The sequence below is a fragment of the Sinocyclocheilus grahami genome, unplaced genomic scaffold (assembly GCF_001515645.1).
Source record: "Sinocyclocheilus grahami isolate Dianchi unplaced genomic scaffold, SAMN03320097.WGS_v1.1 scaffold82.1, whole genome shotgun sequence".
Taxonomy (NCBI): domain Eukaryota; kingdom Metazoa; phylum Chordata; class Actinopteri; order Cypriniformes; family Cyprinidae; genus Sinocyclocheilus; species Sinocyclocheilus grahami.
Genome location: NW_015505261.1, coordinates 511859 through 527329, shown reverse-complemented (window position 1 = coordinate 527329; position 15471 = coordinate 511859). Strand labels below are relative to the sequence as shown.

The 15471-nt window shown below is 36.4% G+C and overlaps 1 protein-coding gene across 8 annotated transcripts in view; it reads right to left on the bottom strand.

Moving 5' to 3' along the window:
* LOC107586470 (echinoderm microtubule-associated protein-like 4) overlaps positions 1 to 15471 on the bottom strand; it is a 112319-nt gene that overhangs the window by 28425 nt on the left and 68423 nt on the right. For 2 of the 8 annotated variants that reach the window (XM_016273844.1, XM_016273839.1), the window contains exons 2-8: positions 15174 to 15356; positions 7859 to 7991; positions 6462 to 6659; positions 2812 to 2952; positions 1508 to 1533; positions 843 to 875; positions 606 to 614 (exon numbers count right to left, since the gene is read on the bottom strand). In XM_016273844.1, the coding sequence (XP_016129330.1) occupies positions 606 to 614; positions 843 to 875; positions 1508 to 1533; positions 2812 to 2952; positions 6462 to 6659; positions 7859 to 7991; positions 15174 to 15356 (723 nt within the window). Of the gene's footprint in view, positions 1 to 605; positions 615 to 842; positions 876 to 1507; positions 1534 to 2811; positions 2953 to 6461; positions 6660 to 7188; positions 7387 to 7858; positions 7992 to 15173; positions 15357 to 15471 lie in introns of all 8 variants that reach the window. The other 6 variants (XM_016273840.1, XM_016273841.1, XM_016273842.1 and 3 more) reach the window with 6 other exon arrangements.

The following is a 15471-nucleotide window of genomic DNA, read 5'->3' as shown; positions in this document are numbered from 1 at the left end:
TATATATATATATATATATATATATATATATATATATAATTTTTATTGTTTTTAACAAAACAAATTAATACAATGTATATTATTTATTAATAAATATATTAATTAATTAATATTAATTAATACAATAAAATAAATTGTTTGCATTGTCATAATTTCAATGGATTTTAAGTAAAACATTTTTTTTATATAAATCATTGCAACAAATACTTTTATTTTACAATAAATAAAATATTCTTCCCCACATGCTCTACAGTCATGAGAATGAGACTTTTTTAGCAATAAGGTAAAAGAGCTTAGCTATCATAAAAATAATGCTGCAATGGATAATAAATGTGAATTTCTTTTTACAAAATGCACTTTCTTGTTTCTTTCTCTTTCTTTAATTTTGCTGTGAAATATGAGCTAGACGTGTTCTTGAAAGCTTTAGTGAGATTCAGCCGTAAAGCTGTTCTGCTATCTTTATTTTAGGACAAACACATTCCTCTGCTAATGAGTTACTGGTGGTGAATCTACAGTAAGTCATCTATTTAGAACAGTGAGAAGAAATGAAGAAGCGAGATGCACGTTTATCGTCTAGCCTGTAAGCTGGGAGGAAATCCACTTACTCTTGATTCCTCCAGAAATATCATTTAAGATTTTGAGGAACAAGAGCGGCAGAGAGACAGAAGAAGAGAGGAAGAAGTGACTGAACATTGATCTTTCAGATCGATCAACAAGTTAAGAGCGGGTAATTAAAGCGGGATTAGTGCCAGAAACGCTTATAACCAGCCTGAAGCGGGTAAGGGAGGGGTAAAAAACGTTTTTTCGGCGGTTTTCGGGCCCTGTAGAGAGGAAGACCTTACCTTGACTGTTTTTTTCACGGGTTGACATTTTAGCTGGGTATGGGACAGAAATAATAATCTCTCAAAAACAAACACAGAATGACAGACAAGGAACAGATTTATTGATGCATGGTAAGAGAGGCCTGTCAACAGTTTTTAAGATGGGCGTGATCATTAGAAAAGTCTGTAAGAACTAACGAGGAACCACAAGACACAGGAATGCAGTTTGTGTGCATCTTTGCCAAGAATAAAACCACTTGAGAGATGCTCACACCTGTACTGCTCTCGGCCCAGGGCTAAATCCAGATTGGGGATAAGGTCGTTCCAGGGCACACTTAGCCTGTGATCACTGGCATGAGCCCCGTGCGAACAGTATTTTTCAGTGTCACCACTAATCTTGCCCTGGGACAAAGCCAAGTACTAAGAGGTGGCATCATGCTACTGTAGCTTTCGTTTACACTTATGAATTGCATGTTGGCTACAGGGCACAGCTTAAATGTTTTTTACAGATGCTACTGTGCAAATGACATGTAAATGAGAATTTGTATTGATCTAAAGTGCGCAGAAGGTCTGCACGAGGCAGCAGTTTCACTTGAACCACTGTGATACAGGAAATGAGAGGAGCACATGAGGAAAAAATGAAGTTGAAACATAATAGATCACGCAAAGGCAAAATGAGACTTTACCTTGGCTGATGACTGGATCTCTGTGTCTAAAGAGGAAATGGGACAAAAACACGAGACAAAAAAGTGAGTTCCAAAAACGGCATGTTTGTTCAACTACAGGAATGTCTTAAAGGAACAGTTCCAAAATGAAAATTCATTTTATTGTCATCATTTGCTCACTCTCATGATGTTTCCAAATCATATGACTTTCTTTTTTCCACAGAACACAAAAAGAGAATCTCTGACATGCTTTTCCCCATACAATGAGAGTGAGCGGGAATTTAACAAAATCACAGAACACTTACAATAAGGTCCCTAATATTAACTAAAAAAAAATTAACAATTATTAAGCTTTGTTAACACTAGTTAATTAAGTACAATTATTAATTTTTATCATTCATTTATTCATTAATCACTGTTAGTTCATGTTAGTCCAAGAAATAATGTAGAACTTTTGGTTTTAATAATTTATTAGTATATGCTGCAATTAACATTAACTAAGATTAATAAATGTTTTCGAAGTATATTGCATTGCTAGTTTATGTTAACTAATGCAGTTAACTAATATTAACAATTGGAACTATTGTAAAGTGTTACCCAAAATCACATAAAAGCACCACGGATGCACCATATTATCAGTTTTATGTTATAGCGAAAGGAATAAGGTAATGACCACACAAATTTCAGACATTATTGTCGGAAGACTTGGAATATAGTGGTATAGCCCAATTTATGGTACTTTTATGTTGATTTTATGTTTTTTTTTGGAACGTGTCTATCCCCTTGCATTATCAGTAACTTCTCATTTTGTGTTTTCATGAAAAAAAAAATAAAGAAAGTCATACAGGTTTACAACAACATTAGGGTGCATGAAGACTTTTTCTTCAGCACTTTTAAGCAAGAGGCAAGGGTCATAAACAACTTAGATTGTTTGCAACAACACATGGATCTGGACTTTTTTTTGCATATTATGTGCTGAAATTGAATGAATTTTATGGAATGAATTCAAATTAAGGTAAAATGTGCTGAACAGCAAGTATTACACTAAATATTGATAGCTAAAATCATAATCATACTACAAAAAATAAATGAAACATGGAATGTAACAAAGTATTGGTATAACTTCATAAATCATGTGAGCTCCAGTTCGCGGGAAATCTGAGTTTCTTGGAATTTTCTTGGAAGGTCAAGAAAAATGACTTTAAAAGCCTGAAGCACGGTTTCAAAAACACTTCCGTCGATCTGATTTTTTTGTACTTTAGTTGGATGACTTATATGAGGACTCGAGTCTACAGCAAAGGGGACAGAAGGAACCTAACACTTACTTCTCTGCATTCTTCACCACTTTGGACAGCAGTTTGGAGGTGGAGGCTGCTTTCACCAGCTTATTCCTGCTCTCCTCTCCGCTGTCCCACGTGCTACTCTGAGAACGCTCCATTCCTCCACGCTTCGCACTGCTACCCCTGCTGCACAAGAAAAAACATGTAAGGATTTCATTCGAAAAGGAAGCGATGGCAGAAAAGCTTAAAAAAAAAACGAATTTAGAGGAGAGGTATTGTGAGCTTAGAGGAGAACAATCCATTAAATCTAAATAGATCTACATAGACCCACCAAAATGGGTCACATGTTTGTCCAGACAATTTTACATAGGATGGACTGCAAAGTCTAGATGCTAACTCAATCCAGGTCCTCCAAACTCAAATAACCACTCCTCCTCTTTGGTTAATTTCAAACCGGAAGCCAGAAAATAAGCAACGCCCCTTGAAAGTAAAAAATGCATCCCTCAGGTAAAAAGATCATGCATATGCCAAAGCACAATCCACTCGATGGTTAGTACACACAGAGGAGCTGAAAAACTTGAAACCCAGTCCTGTGGTAAATTGCATGAGACTGTTCGGGAAAAAGACGCCACACAGCAAAGCTAAAGGAAAGTAGAGAAGGAAACACATCAGAGGTTTAGAAAGGGAAAACAGAGGAGTGTTATCCTCACGCGAAGCTGTGTACAAGGAAAAAAACCGTTAACAGTCCACAAACAAACCAGTTTTCTGGACCACCCCTACTACAACGACTCAATTTCCAATTCATTCGCTCTGGGAGCTAAAAAAGGAAGCTTTTTTGACAGAAAAGTGGGAAGTGCAACAAAAATGTTGGGAAAATCTGACCTTTATGCAAAAAATTCATTTTGGGGCTTGAACCAACAACCTTCTGGTTAGCAGCCCTAAACTGAGCGGAGTCTATAGACTTAAGCTGAGAATATAGAGGTTAAGGCAGGGGAGCATGGGAAGAAATTTTGGTAGATCCAGAAACTCAAAGATGTACACGCACATTAAAGCCCAAAGTATACTTAGGTTTTCACGTGTACATTGCACAATTTAAATTTCATCAGCTAGAATGTTCTATCTGTGGGTATTCGTACTTCATAAGCGAGTATGAAGACATTTTTATCGGTCATAACTTTTGTAGAGAAATGGCGCAGACATTGGACGCAGATGAAACTTTATAGAGCGCAAGTTTTGAGCGTCTGTGTTCTCACACGCTATCAAATGGTGTATACTTTGAAAGGCTGTGGGTTCGGTTGTACGTATACGCAAAGTGTTCACACTAAAACTGAAGTATACTTTGGGCTTAAGGGTATTAAATAGGTCAGAGCTGTAGCAAAGTACCTCCATCCTCACCAAACATGGGAGTAAGAGAGGAAAGGGAATGGATAGTACTCCGGGGCAGAGCGGACACACTTCCACATGTGAAAAAACTGGCTTGAGTTCTACATATGGGGCTACTTGTGAGGTATACAGGTCTAACGATGTCCATCCCTATATCTACTGCACTTTCTATTACTAAGAGTTCTTCTTTTCAAGAAAATATAGACATCACATGAGGCATCACAGTATTGAGAACTGTACATTTCTCAAAACAATCTCTGCAAGATTCCTAAAACACATTGTGCTAACAACAACAACCACAAATTTAGCATCTCTGATGCTAATTACCTATAAGAAAGCTCAAGTCTTTGCCATCTTCATCGATTGCAGAGGCTTTTCTAAGTAATGTGATTGTGGCCAAATCCTGGCTAATAACCTTCTTGTTGCATCGTCCAACAAGCATGGATCAGGCTGTGAAATGACATTAGGGAGACAGCTAATTGGTTTTCCAGTTCTCTTTAGCTAATTGGATGGGGCAGCTTGCAGAGTCGATATGAATAACCCAGCAGGCAGGTTCTTGGGTTATTAAGTACAGACTAGAAGGTTTGCTAATGGTGTTGAAGCATGGCTGGGCTAATGTGTTAGCCTGATTATTCTGCGGATTATTAAGCAAGAACCAAGAGTTTGAGCACTGAGAGGACATCACATCTGCTTTCCATTAGTTTCCTCTTCTGGGTGGACCGCTCAGAGCGATCCAGAGCATAACACATTCTGACCTACACTGTCAGCCTGATCCTAGCAGGACATTTAGCATAGAATGAGGGACAAGTACTGATAAATGAAGAGAAAGCAAAAATTTGTTTAGATATAATTCATTTAAGAGCCTGGAAATGAGGTTTTTGTAATGAGATGATGGATGTTGTTTCTTTAAGTCTTAGTGACTTCATTTGAACAGCAACGCATACTATGTTCTGGAAGTAAAAACTCCATCCTTTTTTCCACAATAAAATCCACTGCATCCACTCTTTTAAAAAATGATGAATATTTGCAAATGATGGAAGTGAATTGTTCTCCTTACATTATAAAGTTACTTATATATTTGTATATATCTGAATATTTAAAATGTGTGTGTGTTCCTGGTATTTATCACGTTATGGGGACCAAATGTCCCCACAAGGATAGTAATACCAGCACGTGTGTGTGTGTGTGTGTGTGTGTGTGTGCACATACATACATACACACATACATATATATATATATATATAATACAAATTAAATTTTATTAATATATTAATTAATATATTATCAAATAAAACATTTATTTTTAATTGTAATATTTCACAATGCTACTATTTTTACTTTTTAAAGTCAGATATGAAATATTTTAAATAAATACATTCTGTATTTATAATTATTTATTTGGTAAGCATTTCTTTTTTTTTTTAAACATTAAATATATTTACTTACCACAAACTTTTTAATGATAGGTGTTTTGAATTAAAACATACATTTATATATTTTATATTGTTTTTATACTCACAATACTTGTTAATGAGAAGTGAATAATTTTATTCATTATTTTGTACTGCATTTTGTTTTTGATATTATTACAACATTTGCAATGCTGTACTAAATTCATTGAATAAAATATCATAATTTATGGGAGTATTTCATTCACCATAAAGAACTGTATTTTTCGTCTTCAAATCAAATGTTTTAATTAGTGCTGCCAAACGATTAATCGCATCCAAAATAAAAGTTTTTGTTTACATAATATATGTGTGTATACTGTGTATATTTATTATGTATATATAAATACACACACATACAGTATGTATTTTGAAAATATTTCCATGTATATATTTATATTCACATAATTGCTGTTATATATAAATATTTTAAATGTATAAACAACATATTTGTCTTAAATATATACACGCATGTGTGTGTATTTATATATACATAATAAATATACACAGTACACACACATATATTATGTAAACAAAATATTTTATTTTGGATGCGATTAATCGCAATTAATCGTTTGACAGCACTTAGTTTTAATATTGTGATTCATCTTGGTTTGGTCCAAGATGTTTAGCTAATCATTTTTCTAAATCCCTACAGAGAAAATAAATGAGAAAAATACTTCCGGAACCAAGGCAGATAAAAAGCAGCCAGTCACTGTTGCGCTCTATTGATCTTGATAATGATTGAGGAAGTATGTCAGCCCTGCCCCTTGGCTTTACGTCAATAGGTTGCGAAACCACAGCAAGCAGATTGCCAAACGCTGCTCGAACACTGCCAGAAATCGCATGGCTGCTGGGAGGAACCTTTTGGCCGGGGTTGACCCCTTGTTCTCCGAAAGCTGTCTTTGGGGCTGTGGGGGATGAGGGGAGGGGGGGTTGCTGGAAGGGGACGGTGCCTGAGGGGTGCTGGGCGCTGAGGGGGTTTTATCGTTAGCCTGTGGCGGCTCCTCTTTCTCCTTGATACCCTCCATCGGAGACTTGTCTTTTTTCCGCTCACCACCACTGCATATATAAATACACACACATACAGTATGTATTTTGAAAATATTTCCATGTATATATTTATATTCACATAATTGCTGCTATACATAAATATTTTAAATGTATAAACAACATATTTGTCTTAAATATATACACGCATGTGTGTGTATTTATATATACATAATAAATATACACAGTACACACACATATATTATGTAAACAAAATCTTTTATTTTGGATACGATTAATCGCGATTAACCGTTTGACAGCACTAGTTTTAATATTGTGATTCATCTTGGTTTGGTCCAAGATGTTCAGCTAATCATTTTTCTAAATCCCTACAGAGAAAATAAATGAGAAAAATACTTCCGGAACCAAGGCAGATAAAAAGTGGCCAGTCACTGTTGCGCTCTATTGATCTTGATAATGATTGAGGAAGCATGTCAGCCCTGCCCCTTGGCTTTACGTCAATAGGTTGCGAAACCACAGCAAGCAGATTGCCAAACGCTGCTCGAACACTGCCAGAAATCGCATGGCTGTTGGGAGGAACCTTTTGGCCGGGGTTGACCCCTTGTTCTCCGAAAGCTGTCTTTGGGGCTGTGGGGGATGAGGGGAGGGGGGGTTGCTGGAAGGGGACGGTGCCTGAGGGGTGCTGGGCGATGAGGAGGTTTTGTCGTTAGCCTGTGGCGGCTCCTCTTTCTCCTTGATGCCCTCCATTGGAGGCTTGTCTTTTTTCCGCTCACCACCACTGCAAAAACAACATGCAGGTCAACAGAGGAAGATCCGATACACATGAAAAGATGAGGAGAGCTGAGCATCTCAACACTGAGGTGAAACACTCACAGACTTTCAGATGAATATATTTCTTCAGGCTGAAAGAACATCACATATTAAACAGAGAACACCTGAATGCACCAACATTTGAATACGTCAGCGTAAGATGAGTCGTCAATATTTTTGACAGCATTTTTCCAGACGACTATATTTTAAAAGTGTGTCTGTTAAAAATTCATTAACAGTATCCTAGCACAGTGTTTCCCAAACCAGTCATGGAGGTTTGCCACCACACCTCACTGTGATTATCTCCCTAATCTAACACACCTGCTTCAAATCATCAGCTCATTAGTGGCGAGCTGAAATGGGTCAGAGAAGGGAGACATCCAAAATGTGTAGAGGAGGCTTTGAGATCATTTGCACAATTTCAGTTGTGTGTGCATTACCTCTTGGCGGCGGAGGAGAGTGTCTCTTTCTTGGCTATGGACACTGTGGAACTATCTCTGTGAGATTTGCGGCCGCTGGAACTGCCATTGGCAATACAGGACATTGAATAAGCCTCTCGCAGCGGGGTCTGACCTGCAGGAGACACATTGCACATTGGTTTTATTCCCTCTTATATCTTAAAACAATGACTCAAATCTCAGCACCGCAACACATTTACTGCACAGACCTTCTATTAGGCTTCCCACACCCTTTGACTTTTAAATTTCCATGAATTTTCCAATTGGATAAGCTTTTTTATATTAAAGGGGAGGCCTAATGCTGTTTCATGCATTTTGACTTATTTACACTGCTAAAGAGTTGGATTCTCATGCTAAATATGGTCAAAGTTTCAAAAAATGAGTTGGGCGTATGAAGAGTTTTTCTATGCCAAATACACTCCTTCACAAACAATGAACAACTTATAAATACTGTAAAACATGTTGTTCTTTAACATGCATTATCTCATGTTAAATGTATGGAAGCTTGTTTATGCCACAGGATAAAAAAAAATTAGAAGGGTAATTGCAACTTTTTAACGGTGACACAGAACTTAGTAACTCAGAATTCAGAGGAAAGAAGTCAGAATTGTGAGATATAAAGTCACAATTACTTTTTATTTTTTTAAATTATGTGGTGGAAACGTGCTTCCATATAAATGGGAGCTTTTTGTAAAATGTTACCGAATTCATGTATTCATTTATCACTGAATCATTCATTCAATTGATTCGTTTGAACGGCTAAGTCATTCAGGAATGAAGCAAGTGACTGTCTTTATGAATGGGTAATCATGAATCACTGACTCACTAGATTCGTTCAAAAATGCACTTTCACTCATCAATTCATATGGTTTGAATATTCATAAGACATTATGAATATTGTAATGCTGAACATAACTATATACGATTCTAAATGCATGATATATATAATTCTACAGAATATATAGAATTTAAATATTAAATATAAGATTTGAATTCAATAGAGACATTTCCAGACTCTTCTGTGACTTCAGATTCTATTGATTTCTAAGACTTTTGAATGCTTGGAAGTCATAAAATTGAACATGATCAACAGTCAGGAAATAGAAAAAGACGATATAGACTGTAAAGAGTCTGGCTTAAATAAAGCCAGACATGCTAACTGGATTAGTCAACTGATTTACTAGTCCATTTTAATTACAGTACCACTGACATAAAAATACTTTTTTTTTAAAAATCCAGTCCACTGACATTCATACAGTATATTGTATTAAGTCAAAGTCCTTTTAAGACAAGTCATGTCACTCGGGCATGCAAGTGCAACTCCTAGCTCTTTGAACGGGGAAACATAAAATTCTTCAAAACGGTTCACTAAGCTTACGATTAAATTTCATATTTGAAATCACCAAAGAAATCTGACAACAACGGTGTCATAAATGTTGTTACTTTTGCTCAAATAACGTTATAAAAAGCGTATTTTTCAGGCTAGATCAGCCAGTGTGCATATGCAGTCCTAAGAGCACGTCTCAGAACACTGACTGTTTCTATAGCAAACAGGACTTCTAACGGCAGCTGCAGTGACGCGCTGACTTTACCGATTAGCGATTGGCTCTTTCATTCAGAAAGCGGGGCTTCCTGCGATTGAGCCTTGCATTTTTCCCCATTCAAAACTATACGAGTGACACGTCTTGGGTACTCTATAGTCTTTGATTAAGTATGGGTCACTATAGCATCATCATAAAGCGTTTTCTACACTGATAATTATAATAATTAAATTAAAAAATCCAGTCCACTGACATTCATACAGTATATTGTATTAAGTCAAAGTCCTTTTAAGACAAGTCATGTCACTCGGGCATGCAAGTGCAACTCCTAGCTCTTTGAACGGGGAAACATAAAATTCTCCAAAACGGTTCACTAAGCTTACGATTAAATTTCATATTTGAAATCACCAAAGAAATCTGACAACAACGGTGTCATAAATGTTGTTACTTTTGCTCAAATAACGTTATAAAAAGCGTATTTTTCAGGCTAGATCAGCCAGTGTGCATATGCAGTCCTAAGAGCACGTCTCAGAACACTGACTGTTTCTATAGCAAACAGGACTTCTAACGGCAGCTGCAGTGACGCGCTGACTTTACCGATTAGCGATTGGCTCTTTCATTCAGAAAGCGGGGCTTCCTGCGATTGAGCCTTGCATTTTTCCCCATTCAAAACTATACGAGTGACACGTCTTGGGTACTCTATAGTCTTTGATTAAGTATGGGTCACTATAGCATCATCATAAAGCGTTTTCTACACTGATAATTATAATAATTAAATTCACGTTTATTTGTGTAGTGCTTTTCACAATACAAATTGTTGCAAAGCAGCTTTACAGAAAATTCACGTTTCTACATTATATTTAGTAGTGGCTTATCAGTGGTGACTATGTCAAGTTGATGTCCATATGGCGGAAATGTACGGTAAAAATCATGTGGTTAGTTAATGACGTAATCAAACAGACGGCGAACACTATTAACAGCAATGATTATATGTTGCGATCAAACTTATAGCAACATTGGGTAGTTTGTGTGTTGTTTCAGGGTTGGGCTGGGAGATATGGCCCAAAAAAATATCACAAATCTTTTTTTTTCATATCAGTCTATATCGATATATATATATATATATATATATATATATATATATATATATATATATATATATATATATATACACACACACAACATTCATGATATGCCAAATGTGTCAGATCAGATTAATCACAAAAACAATCAATCAATCATCGCATTCGTTTGTAACTGGGAAAAGCAGTTTGTGAGGAACCAGCGTAGCAGTATTCCTCAGTGAATAGAGCCCTTTCACAGATATTGTCCAGAGAGCAGCTGATTAAGGATAAACTGAGGTTTGGGAGAGGATTTGAGTGGAAAGACTGAGAGTTTGGGGAAAGATACTAGTGTGTGGGGGATTATGGGAAATGAGGGGGAATAGATAGGGGGATTGAATGTTATAGAAGCAGTGAGTCAGCCTTGAAACTCAAATCAGCAGGGTGAGAATGAAAGAGAAGTGGAGGAGTAAAAGTGAGAATAATGGGTCATAATGGGCGCAGTGAGTAAATATGGGCAGTGGAAAGAAAATGTGGTTCATTCGTCCTGTTACACGTTTGTACTTTCATTACCAAAAAGTGTTGTTACAAACGTCTTGTTACACATTTGTACTTTCATTACCAAAAAGTGATGTTACAAATGTCCTGTTACACATTTGTACTTTCATTACCAAAAAGTGATGTTACAAATGTCCTGTTACACATTTGTACTTTCATTACCAAAAAGTGATGTTACAAATGTCCTGTTACACATTTGTACTTTCATTACCAAAAAGTGTTACAAACGTCCTGTTACACATTTGTACTTTCATTACCAAAAAGTGTTGTTACCAATGTCCTGTTACACATTTGTACTTTCATTACCAAAAAGTGTTGTTACCAATGTCCTGTTACACATTTGCATTTACATATACCATTCTGATGGTTGTTACATTTGTGTAGTTACACAAACATTACAGCTGTAGATACTATGTTCCAATGTGTACTTACACTGTGGTTACATACTACGTACACATCTAGTTACTATGTAAGTACACAGGTATTAGGGCCACTTAATATAAAGTGGGACATAAATGTGCTTACTTGATCAGAAACGTACATTTCTGATCAATTGAATGCATCCATGCTAAATAAAATAGTATTAATTTCTTCAAAAAATCTTTCTGATCCCAATCTTTTGACAGTAGTGTATAAAACAAAGATAAAATATTTTGAGTGCAGGATTAGGTTGGAACCGTTTAGCACATTATCTTTATTGGTGAAATCCAGTCTCAACTAGCTTAAACATGAAGCTATTTTGAGATCCAAAGTAATTGTTGAATTCAAATAGATGAAGTCCGAAAAGCAGACATATCAAATTTTATCTAACAAATAGCTTTTAGAAGGAATGCACACTTTTTTCAGTGTGTTCACAATAAAGATTCAATCATATACTGATACATTTCATGTAAAAAAAAAATAAAAATTCAGTCATGGACTCAGGAAGGATGATCTGACCTTCATATTATGACACGTCTTTTTAGTAAGGACGGAGCTCTGCATGCTTATACTAAATAACATCACTATTTTGAGGTTTGTTTTGGCTATTAGCTTCCAGTTTTGATGACTATTACTGTAAAATGTGGAAAACAGTCATAATAAAAAATGAGCAGTGTAGCTGTCCAAGCTGTGTTCTGTGTTGAGTCAAAGGTTGGCCTTCTTTCTGATGGTTTTGTCTGGCAATTGCCATTCAAGGCTTGAATTTCTATTTTGTTTAGAGGCTTGGTTTCGTTTTGCCCGTTTTCATTGCTTGCTCACTGCCTGAGAATTGTTGTTTCTTGCTTTCTTTTCCTTTTCATTTGGTAAAATTATTTCTAGGCCCTGCCCTGTATGTTTTTAAAGGCAGAAATTCAAGCACCCCCCTGCAGTCCTCGTGCCCTGTGTCTGTCACATGACCGGCTCCTTTACACAGAGCAGATCAAATGTCTGAACACACACATTAAGCTGCGTCACACTAGACTTTAAATAAACAATAATAATATGTATAATACAAAATACAATTTTTATAAAAATGTATAAGAAAATAACAATGCTGTTTATTCCTACAGAGCCCAGCACATGACATGCACGAAAAAATAAATAAATCGTGCGCATGATTTACTAATTTGCTCCCTTGATGTACTAAAATGTAAATTGTGTGCACAATTTAGCAAATCGAGGGAACGAAATAGTAATCGTGCACACAATTTAGCAAATCGAGGGAACGAAATAGTAATTGTGTGCACAATTTATAAATCGAGGGAACGAAATAGTAATTGTGTGCACAATTTATAAATCGAGGGAACAAAATAGTAATCGTGCGCACAATTTATAAATCGAGGGAACGAAATAGAAATCGTGTGCACAATTTATAAATCGAGGGAACGAAATAGTAATCATGCGCACAATTTATAAATCGAGGGAACGAAATAGTAATCGTGCGCACAATTTATAAATCGAGGGAACGAAATAGTAATCGTGCGCACAATTTATAAATTGAGGGAACGAAATAATAAATCGTGCACACGATTTAGCAAATCGAGGGAACGAAATAGTAATCGTGCGCATACATTTTAGTACATCGAGGGAACAAATTAGTAAATTGTGCGCACGATTTATTAATTTTTTCGTGCATGTCATGTGCAGGGCTTCGTATATTCCAAAAATGTATTTTTAGTAATCAAAAACATGGAAATAACAATGAATTCCAGGCCTGGAAAAGTCTGAGAAAAATCTTCTAAAGTCATGAAAATTTTAATAATGAATATTAATCTTTCTAGGTTTGTTCTGCTGTAAAATATTTCATTGTGATCGAACTGCTCTTTGTTATTGCTTGTGTTGAGTAAAACATTCATTAGTCTGTCCATTGGTCTAATTGGAGACATTTGTACACTAATATGTATAATTACTCAAGTCTATTTTTTCCAAAGCCTATCATCTGACATACAAATGGAAATCCAACCCAGCAATCTTTGTAAAATGGTAAGAATTACTTGTGAATGGGAGTGAATGGAACATGAGGTCTAGTGTGACGCACCTTTGGTCGCGTCGTGGAGTGAATGGATGAGGAGAACACAGTGCCAGATTTTCCAGCTCTTCAATCTCTCCTGTCCTCATATGTACAGTAATTCATTCCCTTTATTCATCCACTCTAGTTACGCTCATACATTTACAAGCCCTTTTTATATATATTTTTTTTTATAAGAAGGATTGTATAAATGTAAACTTCTGAGTACAATTGTCTGTTCGCAGCTTTAATTTTAAAGAGAAAATGAAGACGTGTGCTAAATCAGATACTGATGAAAATAAAGTCCAAAGCATACTTTAGTTTTAACGCAAACACTAAGCATTTGCTTACAACCGAATGCACAGCCTTTCAGACTTTGTAGACTTTAATACTATTAGGGGTGTTCGATATCATCTGCGATAATATCGTAAATGTTGTTTTAACGATTTGCGATTTGACGTTATCGAGTATTTTGCAAAAACCATTATATTTCCTGTGTTTGCGCTATTCTGACAACAAAAATAATTCCAAACAAAGCCACAGCACTGTTTTGCGTCTCTGAGCAGCATGACGGTGTTTCGTTCCTGAATGAATGACTAGTTTAAATGATCAATGATTATTATTAATTAATTATTTGTAAATTACAAAATGTACAGGTTGCTTTGTAAAGATGTTTACATTTTACTGAATTATTCTGGCAACCACAGCTGCCAGTTTTTTTTTATTTTATTTTTCTGTTAAAACAACATGTACATAGTATGAAAAATTCCTTATTCAAAGAATACCTGAATGACCAGCTATATTTGCCATTACATGCAATATAAAGCAGGGAATACTACATAAGACATCGCATCCCACAATGCATTGCAAAGCACTTGACTTGACATGTATGCATAGAAAGTATTCTGTACTTTAAACACTCCTTTTCTAACATAAGGGTTATTTTACACAACATTTGATGCCAAAATAATGCTTTTATTTACAATATGATAACTGGGAATCAACGTGATGAGGTCCTGGGACAACTATTGCCATACTACTTTCTTAAACATTAATGGAACAAGAAACATTTACTGTTTCTCTCAATACTTCTAAAAACCTGTGGTTAATAGTAGATTAGTAGCTAGTCCGCCCAAAACGTCATTGGCTGAGTAAGCTGTGAACATGTTGGGCCGCTCAAACAAACAGAGCAAAATTTTGTCAGCGCCACACTTGTTACAGTCATCCTTAGTCTTTATTACATATTAAACCAGGAAAGGACAAAAGTATTTTAACATCAAAAAACTTTAAGCTGCATGAAGTTTAAATATACACAAGTATACGTGTGTGTGTGAGAGCGAGAGAAACAGGGCGCGAGGCAGCCAGTGTGTTTTATACGGTGTGTTAAACGGAGAACAAAGTGAAGTCAGTTTTAATGGTCAAACATTAAAATGCCTTCCCTCAAGCAGCCAACCCAAGATCACACGCTCACACACACGAACGTGCACACACACACACACACACACACACAGAGCTTCTATTCAAATGGAAACGTTCAGCGCCGTGGGTCAAGGCTGGATTGAAACTGTTAACAGATCCTGGTCTGGCTGCGCTCCTACACTTCCTGCGAGTAAACAGTTGGAGGATCACTGGAGGCATAGACGCACACACACACGGCAGTGCTAGGCTACCTTTGCTGCTTTGCTGTTTTTTGGCAGCCGCGGCGGAGTCCTCCGACTGAGCCAGACGTCTGAGCACGTCTGCCAGCGCGGCCTTCATCACCGTCAGCTCATCTTCCTGCTGCTGCACCCGCAGCTCCAGAGACGACAGGCGGTCCTGCACGTCTGATGTGCTCGCCGCAGAAATACTGTCATCTGCCAGAGAAAGAGAGATAAAGATGACTTGCTCATCATATAGTACAGATGCATAAAATATAGAAGTCTTGTCAGATATATTTTCTCTTCTTTGGACAACAATATCATTGTCAAT